Source organism: Hypanus sabinus, chromosome 6 (assembly GCF_030144855.1).
Source record: "Hypanus sabinus isolate sHypSab1 chromosome 6, sHypSab1.hap1, whole genome shotgun sequence".
Classification (NCBI taxonomy): domain Eukaryota; kingdom Metazoa; phylum Chordata; class Chondrichthyes; order Myliobatiformes; family Dasyatidae; genus Hypanus; species Hypanus sabinus.
In genome coordinates this window covers 161,432,292-161,442,464 of record NC_082711.1, presented here as the reverse complement: position 1 = coordinate 161,442,464, position 10,173 = coordinate 161,432,292, and the positions used below count along the sequence as shown (strand labels likewise).

Below are 10,173 nucleotides of genomic sequence, written 5' to 3'. Positions count from 1 at the left end.
TCATGAGAGGCAGGATTTATGAACATTTTGAGAGGTATGTGATTAGGAATAGTTAGCATGGCTTTATCAAGGGCAGGTCGTGCCTTACGAGCCTGATTAAATTTTTTGAGGATGTGACTAAACACATTGATGAAGGAAGAGCAGTAGATGTAGTGTATATGGATTTCATCAAGGCATTTGATAAGGTACCCCCTACAAGGCTTATTGAGAAAGTAAGGAGGCATCGGATCCAAGGGGACATTGCTTTGTGGATCCAGAACTGGCTTGGCCACAGAAGGCAAAGAGTGGTTGTAGACGGGTCATATTCTGCAGGGAGGTCGGTCACCAGTGGAGTGCCTCAGGGATCTGTTCTGGGACCCTTACTCTTCATGATTTTTATAAATGACCTGGATGAGGAAGTGGAGAGATGGGTTAGTAAGTTTGCTGATGGCACGGAGATGTTGTGGATAGTGTGGAGGGCAGTCAGAGGTTACAGCGGGACATTGATAGGATGCAAAACTGGGCTGAGAAGTGGCAGATGGAGTTCAACCCAGTTAAGTGTGAGGTGGTTCATTTTGGTAGGTCAAATATGATGGCAGAATATAGTATTAATGGTAAGACTCTTGGCAGTATGGAGGATCAGAGGGATCTTGGGGTCCGAGTCCTTAGGACACTCAAAGCAGCTGCGCAGGTTGACTCTGTGATTAAGAAGGTGAATGGTATATTGGCCTTCATCAATCGCGGAATTGAATTTAGGAGCCAAGAGGTAATGTTGCAGCTATATAGGACCCTGGGCAGACCCCACTTGGAGTACTGTGCTCAGTTCTGGTCACCTCACTACAGGAAGGATGTGGAAGCCATAGAAAGGGTACTGAGGAGATTTACAAGGATGTTGCCTGGATTAGGGAGCATGCCTTATGAGAATAGGTTGAGTGAACTCGGCCTTTTCTCTTGGAGCGACTGAGGATGAGAGGTGACCTGATAGAGGTGTATAAGATGATGAGAGGCATTGATCGTGTAGATAGTCAGAGGCTTTTTCCCAGGGCTGAAATGGTTGCCACAAGATGCTGGAGAGTAGGTACAGAGAAGTCAAGGGTAAGTTTTTTACTCAGAGAGTGGTGAGTGCGTGGAATGGGCTGCTGGCAGCAGTGGTGGAGGCAGATACGATAGAGTCTTTTAAGAGACTTTTGGATAGGTACATGGAGCTTAGAAAAATAGAGGGTTATGGGGAAGACTAGTAATTTCTAAGGTAGGGACATGTTCGGCACAACTTTGTGGACTGAAGGGCCTGTATTGTGCTGTAGATTTTTTGTGTTTCTATGCAAGACTTGGATATCGTAGTACCTCATGACATTGCTGCCCTCTGGAAGATTTTACAAAGATTAAACTGATGCACTGCCTCAATGACTCCTGTAGGTATATCCTGCAGCTATGGTCTGCTCTTCAGCTCTATCAACATCTTGGGAGTTACAATTGACCTGCTGCCACAGTGACCACCAGGTTAAGAGAGAGGTCCCCCCCCCCTCCCATTTTGATGTAATATGTGGTGTTTCTCAGCTTTTATCTTGTATCTTCCACTTTGTTTGCTTTGCCACAACAATAGATTAAACTTTGTAAACTTGTTGGTTCTGCTTTTAGCTCTCATTTCAGTAATGTAAAACTTAAATCCAACTTCTTGCCTTGCCCCAACAGATAGCATTGGATAGTCTTACTGGAACACTTGATGCTTTAAGCACAGTGAACCTCTTGCAGATAGTTCATAGGAGAATCTCCTGTTGCTTTGACAGGTGGCAACAAACTGCCAGAGTAAAAACAGACAGAAGTTCATAAACACTGTACATTCATCTTTATTCTAGTACTTCAATAGCAACTTATTGTTACTTTTTCCTTTTATATGCGTTAGAGTAGATAATGGGCACAGTGCCTGCACCAACATTTACACAAGGGTGTAGGCTTGTTAGTGTAGCAATCTGAGCGTTTGATTTGACATCCTGTTTTCAGTTTCTCAGAAGTTACTTTCTTTTGAATCTGGTTAAAAGTAAACACAGAATGATGTTGCTCAGTGCCTTAGGTCAGCAAATAACCTTAACTGTGAAAGCGCAAGGCACTGTGAGTTCCAGACCTCTTGCATCCTTAAGATAGGATGTCTGTAAAGCAGGTGTTAACTGATCATCAGTTTATATCTAAATCTTGTAAACGACTAGCAAGGTGAATTGATTATATAAAGTACAAAAGGCTGAATCTTTAAATAAAATTTCAAAAAAATATTTGAATTGTTGATAAGAGTTGGAAATAATTGCGCAGTGGGTTAGAAGAGGGTATAATCACCTCTTTGCTGATTCTACAGATGCTAATATTATCAATGCCTTTGTTTTGATAATTGCTGAGGAATAGGATAACTACTTTAAATTGTGATTATCCATCTTCCTCTGACCGCTTAGGTCAGAAGATGGATTTATAATTGAGCTTTTAGTGAAATTTGCCACAGCACCTATTCATTTGATGAGAAATTACTTTGAACAGGATCTTTTATTTTAAGGCATGTAACATACATATCTGAACTAATAACATTTTATGCATTCTTGTTGTAACACTTAACCAACAGGCTGGTATATGTCTAGGGGAAAAGGAGATCCAGCCACACACCAATCCCACCTCCCGTACACGCAGGTGCTGTGAGAATCGAGTTTATGCCTTGCGCCCGCACACAGTATCAAAATCACACCAGATACCGTTATGAAATACACTTTAAAGAGTTTACTAAAACTAAAAGAGTACTAGGCAATACAATATATATGAAAGAAAAGAAAAACCAAAAGGTGCCAACTAATCAAAGTTCAGTCAGTTTAGTGCACATCATTGGAGCTCAACCATCGAACCATTCGACCCCTCGTCGCTTGCCTCCGACCTCCACGTCTTCGCACCCAGGACCACCCCCGGTGGTCAACCAAGCAGTGCAGCGCACGTCCACCTTCCTCAGCGTCTTCCTCCTGACTCTCTCGAACCCCCCCCCCCCCCCCCCCAGTTCCCAGCCTCACAAGACATTGTACATTGTTAAAGATATTAACCAGTTTATGTCAAGGTTACAATATAGCTAGGTGACTTTGTAAATACTAAAAGATAAACTAAAGAAAACCAAAGCAAAAATACTTCTCCCTTAAAGTTCACAATTTGCACCTTCTAATTGCCTTGTATTTTGAATGTGAATCATGCCCGTAAAATGAAATCACTCTTGGTTCCACACGCCAGAGAACCCATTGGATCCCAAGCTGGAAGAACTTTTGGTTCCTGCTCCAGTACTTCAAGAACTTCTGCTGGCACATACTTCTTATCCACAACCACTTCATAAATGTATTCGGTGAACCACTCGTCTGATAAAACAAGGTAACCTTTTTCAAGGAAAAACAGAAAAATTAATGACTTTATTGAATAAGACATTTAAATGTTATATGAGTATGTCCCTGCAGAAAATAAGATTGGTAAATTGTTGAGAAATCTGACATTGAGTTCAAAAGCTCCACATTTTTCATCAGCATTGTGGTCGCTTTCCTTTTCTTTCAAGATAAAATCAACAACTACCAAAAAATAAATTTGATGGGAAAGTGACAAAATTGCATTCTGCTACTAATTTTATTAAAATGGACAAACGTTTTTAACTATTTTGAATCATATTTGCATAATCTGAAATCTATTCTCTGGTGCCAGATTGCTAGTTTTTTTTACCTTTCATTTGACGCACTGCTTGTCAATTATGTATAGACACTTTTTAAAGAAGAAAAGTTCTGGTGTTCGTAAATTTGTTTTTCCGTCACTTGTTATGTACAAACGTTCAAATCCCCAATGTTTTATGAAAACAGGTAAAACATTCACCATTGAAGAAAACATAGCTTGGTGTCTTGCAATATTATAGATTGTTTAAGTCTTAATCTGCAATGAATTCCCATTCACATAACGATTTTCTGTTAAGCTTTTTATAATGGCAATGCCTTACCTTAAAAGTCTTAATTTTATTTTGAGACATGCTGAAATATACTTCCCCAAAGTATTATACAATTTAGGCATTATCTTTATGTATTAATATATTAAAGTTCTAATCAGTAACTGTTTTTGTTACTGATTCAGACCTCAAAGTCAGGAATTAAAAGGTCGAGCATGGTGTGACCAATGTCCCAAGCTCTGTATATTTCATTGCAAGACTTATCGTAGTAAAGGCAAATGAACTCAGGGCATGGATCAACACATGGAGTTACGATATTGCAGCTATTAGTGAGACTTGGTTGGAGGAAGGTCAGGACTGGCAGCTCAATATGTTCTGTTGTTTTAGACACGACAGAATGGGAGGGATTGAAGGAGGAGGGCTGGTGTTACTAGTCAGAGAAAATGTTACAGCAGTGCTCAGTCAGGACTAGATAACTCATCTAGTGAGGTGCTATGTGTGGAACTGAGGAATAAGAAAAGTATGACCATGTAAAAAAAAATGGGGCTATATCACAGACCACCCAACAATCTCTGGGATTTAGAGGAACACATTTGAGAAAGATCACAGACTGCTGCAAGAAACTTTAAAGTTGTTATTGTACGTAATTCTAACTTTCCACATGTTGACTGGGACTCCCATACTATAAAAGGACTAGATTGGATAGAATTTGTCATATGTGTTCAGGAAAGTTTTCTTAATCAGTATGTAGAAATCCCAACGAGTGTGTGCGTTATTTGATCTGCCTTTAGGGAATGGGACAGGGCAGGTGACAGAAGTTTGTGGCAGGGAATACTTTGCATCTAGTGATTATAATGCCATCATTCTCAAAGCGAAAATGGAAGAAGATAGGTCTGGTCCATGGGTTGAGATTCTAAATTGGAGAGAGGCATGGCCCTAACCCCTCTAATGCTCATTGAAAACTGTTTTTTTTTAAAGTGCCATGCATGTATCTAATGGTGCCAGATATGAATGTAGTCTCACTGGCTATCATATCTGGCACCAGTCAGTTATCTCCTAAATGAAAGAAGTTGAATATATCATTAGCTATATGCATGGCACTTCTGTTTAAAAAAGACCCATCACAAAAGTTTGCAAATAACGTTGGCATTCACAGTCAATACAACTTGTGACCTGTTTTTGTAAATATAAGTACACTAGTTTAAATACTAAATCATTTAACACACAACTAAAAGGAAAATAGTTAATAAAAAAAGGTACTAAACATTTCAATTAACCATTCCAATTCATTTGAATAGGGACTGCAAAACCTGCAGTCAGTTTAATCCAGAGGCCATTAAAAACAATCACAATGGCCCTTTTTGCTACGAGGAATCTACCAGTGTTATAGAGGAGCAGCATTACACTTTGAACTCAAGCCCATACAGGTCTGGAAACCTAACATTCCCTGAGGACAGCAGAGCACCTTCAAGTATCAGGACAGCAAATCTGTCCCCTTGCTATCCTCATTTAACGTTTTAAAATTGAGCTGCAAAGTGGCAAAATACTGTTACCAAACCAATGTACACAGAAAGTGAAAGGGAACATGGACAAGCAAGAGATTTATCAAATAGAAAACTTGTTTAAATGTTCAAGAATAATTTTATTAGAAGTATGTATCCTGCAAGTTGTGCAGCCTGTTTAGATGCCTTTTTCAGTTACTGGATAATAGAAGTGGGAGTTCAGCTTCTGTAATTATCTCATAACCATAAACTCCATGGATTTATATCAGAGGTTCCTAAACTTTCTTGGGTTACTGCCCCCATGGTCCCCGGACCACACATCACCAGCATCCCCTCTCCCTTTTTGTCCATAGCATAAAAATTACAAAGAATTTTGATTTTCGATGCACAGCGAAATAAAATAGGAAATGCAAATTCAAAGCAGTGACAAAGATTGCAAAAATTACTCAAATCTATTGTACATAAAGCTACAAAAAAAATTAATTAAAGAAGAACAATTTTAATCAACAATTTTGGAGAGGACATTAGTAGTCCAACTATTTAGAACTTCATTGCTTTATCACCTTTCAATGAGTGATAACATCTTCTCAATATCAGGCTTAATGTCTCAGATCCCCATGTTCAGTAATTTGCAATTTGTTTCATTGCTCTGAAAGAAGTTTGACCTTTTTTCACTGTGTGGTATAGCACTCAGAGTTTTAGTTCTGCAACCTAAAGTCTTGATATGATTTTTTTGTACCTCTGCTTCAGCTCAGCCATTTTGTAGGAGATCAGTTCTTCCTCCATCCTTCCTGTTTAACCCTCATTACAAGTATTCAGAAATGGATTTATTACCCAAAATGAAATTCAGATCAAGTGAAGATTCTGAGATCTCGTGACATATCATTATGCAGCTCACCCAGGTGGATACAATATACTTCAAGATCATCATCTGGTATTCTTTCTTTCCCTTCCAACTCACAGAAACTCAGAAATTGGGAAAAGGTTACAACAGCTGAAGTTACACTTAAATAGGGTTAACTTGGACAGAAATGTGGAGACAACTGATTTGACTTTGATAAAGGTTCACATTCCTTACAACTGAAGACTGATCTCATCAAACTTTGTGACTAATTCTGAAAAATAAGCAATGTCATGTTTAATATTCTTCAGTTGATTATTGAATGAAGCATTCGATTCTTCAAAGAATTTTATCACACTTCCAAAAAGCGCATAGAAACATCTCAGGCAATTTACTTTTGAAAGCCATCTGACTTCTGTGTGCAACAGCAAGTGTTCAGACTGTTCATCATTCTCAGTACAAAGCTCTCAAAATTGTTGAGAATTAATAGCATGGGGACCTGATTTTATTTATCCCTGTGATAATAGTATTTAATGATGTGCAGCTGATCACTTCGGTTTTTTGTGACAAGATGTTATCGGTGACAAAAACAACAAAACAAAGAAAACTACTAAAGCCCTTATTAATAAAGATCAATGCTAACAATGGAGCGGCAAGTGGTAGCAGAAGTGCAGGCAACAAATGGTCAATGAAAATGGAGGTAGAGGTGCAGGAAAGGCATGATCGAGGCAAGCAAAAGCAGAGATGGGATCAAGACAAGAGTCATGGCATCCCCGAGAGTGAGGTAAGTCCCAATGTTGGATTGATTTAAGTGTCAGGCGAGTTTGGAAAGATCGGTTATGGGCCGAATCGTTGTGACAGGTTTCAGGCCCTAGAACAGTCCAAGAGTGAAGAACCACCCCATGTTTGGATGATTTAAGCACCAGACTGAATTGAAAAGGTCAGGTCCAGACCCCAGAGCTGTCTGAGAGTGAGGAATGTCTGGATATTTGGATGATTTAAGCACAGGGCGATTGAAAAGGTCAGGACTGGAGATGAAACAAGGGTCTGTTCTGCTCAGTGCTCCGTGATGTTTACTGAGCTTCATGCTGAACTGAGGCTGTGGCCTGCTCCAGCTGCAGTGATGCCTGGCTTTGCATCTTTTGTAAGACTTCAGTTGTGAAGCTATTTGCCTACTTTTATTGTTTGGATGATTTGTTTTTGTTTCTCTCTCTATGCATTGGGTGTTTGAAGGTTTTTTTAAATGGGTTCTTTTGAGATTTCATTGTTTTGTATCTGCATGAAAGGAGACAAATCTTAAGGTTGTATCTTATACATAATTTGATAATTAATGTACTTTGAATGGTTAATATTGTTAGGCACAGCTTTTTTTAAGAAAGTGATAATCCCATGGTGGCATCCTGTTATTGATAATGACCCATCTGTTGCAGGAATGTTGATCTCTTTGGAAAAAGTGCTCAACAACCTAAAATATTGACTCCCCCTTTGTATCTGTTTCTAGTCCCCTTGCAACCAACAAACTCGTGAACAATGCTTTCATCTTTTATGAAGCGAACATAACCAAAAAGCAAAAATTATTTTCCTGGCAAAGTTGACTCATTCAACTGCAGAGCAAATTCCTAAGAATGTTGCACAATTTGTCTTCCACATTCTCAGATATTTCATCTATTTATCTTTGAACAGTTATCACTGAGCAGAATAATTGTAATTTGGATTGGTGACTTGTGCAGAATCACACCTAGAACCAACCTTAGTGCTGGCAAGCATGTTTTGAAGTGTTTTCTGTTCATGAAAATTTCCACAAAGTGATTGAAAATAAGCCGAATTCTTGTTTGCTGTACTCTTCTCATGTGTTCAAGGAGCTTGGGACAGTTTCATTGTTTCATTTGGGGGGACAAAAAGCTTTTTCACATAACAGACACACTGGCTGCTAGGCTGTTATTTGCTTGGTGTTGGTTTCAATCCATATTTCAGCATTCCAGTTGGGCCATGGGCTAGAGAAGTGCAGTGAAGACCATTCGAAAGGACAGATGCTGAATTTTACCTCATTGAATGCCAAACCCCAATTCACTAAGATAGCATCACTGCAAGATTAGAATATGGGAATCATATTAGCTAACACTATACTACAATAGTGAATGGCAATATATGTGGGACCTATAGTAATGTGAAGCATATTAATGGACACTGGATACCCCCCTGATTTTCTTATATGATGGTTATATTATTTTTTATTGCTTTGGTTTGTTATAATTTGATTAATGTTCAGTTGCAGTAGCAACGGTAAGATTTTAGTAGGTTAATTGATGGTCAGGAGGAGCAAAGCTTATACAGGCACTTGGGGGCAGCTGAGGGGCCTTGGGGGACAGCAGTGCACATGGGATAGAGTATTCGAGAATGGCCCCGCAGCATATTTGGTACGCTGATGCACTTACATTCCGGTATTTCCAGAAAGGTAAATAAAGACGTTATTTTAAACTTCTGCATGCTTGGAAGTCCCTTTTGTGTCCAAGTGTGCAACATATATATGGGCTGCACCTGAAAATAACATGATTTTTTCAATCCGGCTTTCTCATGATGTGCCAAATACATAAGTGTCATGTTGCTTCAAGCAAAGTCTAAGAGAATGGTGGGTTAGCAAGAGGTGAGGTGATGACGTGATCTTTATAATCAATTGAGGCACTGTGGATGATATACTTATAATAATAATAATAATTTTCTTAAATTAAGCCTGTAATCCCTCAGCTGTGCCCCCCACCTTACAACTGACCAGACCTTTTGGGAAACACTGATATAAGTGAAGCAATTTAAAGGAGTAGTCAGCCTGATGAGTAATTGTTTTTAATAAGATGAATGTTACACTTGAGATTCAAGTTCACCAGAACTAAAACTGAATTCCTTAAAAAATTTCACAAGTTTAATGAATATATACTCTATATCCTATGGTATGGCACATATTTAAATAATGGAACTCAGTGTTTCATAATATAACATAAAATTACTGGCCTGCGAGACTCCATTTATTAGTTATAGTTTCATTGAAAGAAGCCATTCAGCCAAGTGTCCACGTTCACTTTCTAGGGAGCAAACTCCATTTATCCCATTTCCCCCTCCCCTTATTTCCCAGTATATCTGAAGCTTAATCTCTCTCATTCATGGCACTTGTATTCAATTCCCCTTATATTCAGTTTGCAAAAGTTAAAGGGTTAATTTAGAGCCAATGAACCTACCAGCATCTTTGGGAACCTGAGCACCTAGATTAGTGGTCACCAACCATTTTAAGCCCAAGATCCCCTATCTCGGCCTTAGTGAAAGGCAAGATTGACCCCAAATCCATTAGTTACATGCATGTACACTGGGGCAGAAAAGACCAGAAGTAAAACCACGCAACTCAGAAGTAGAAATAACGTTTGAACACCAGGGGTCACCAGCCTTTTTTTTGCACCGCAGACAGGTTTAATATTGACAATATTCTTGCGGACCGGCTGACTGTGGGGGTGGGGGGGAGGGTGTTAATCACAACTGGAATACAGCAATACTTGACGCAGGTTTCTTATGTCCAGTCTATTCCACAATTTAGTTTTCGTGGCTATCAGCACTTAACTGGTGCTCCGCTTGCTCACGTTTTTTTCCGCTGGAAAAAAACTCAACAGGTTTGTCTTTAAGTTGCAGGGTGCTTAGAGTCAGGGTACCAAAGCAGTTTTGAGGACTTCATTGCCTCATTATACAGCCCCGGGGCCCGCCAGACGCCTTGGCCAGGTGTGGCTGGTCGTGGGTGGGGTGAGAGGACAAGGTCAGGGCCAAAGCCCCCCCCCCGTAGGATCTATCAGCCAACAAAAATTTGTTTCAGTAGACTGCAGTGAGGTAGCTGCTCTAATACTTACGGAACCCTGAGCCCGAATTAGATCATCTGC

General features: G+C 39.5%; 1 protein-coding gene across 1 annotated transcript in view; it reads right to left on the bottom strand.

The window, feature by feature from the left end:
- Window positions 1-1,802: 1,802 nt before the first annotated feature.
- Window positions 1,803-10,173, bottom strand: part of blmh (bleomycin hydrolase) — a 77,318-nt gene continuing 68,947 nt past the window's right edge. The window contains exon 12 of the mRNA XM_059973317.1: window positions 1,803-3,368. Coding sequence (XP_059829300.1) covers window positions 3,187-3,368 — 182 coding nt within the window. The 3' untranslated portion in view covers window positions 1,803-3,186. The remainder of the gene's footprint in view (window positions 3,369-10,173) is intronic.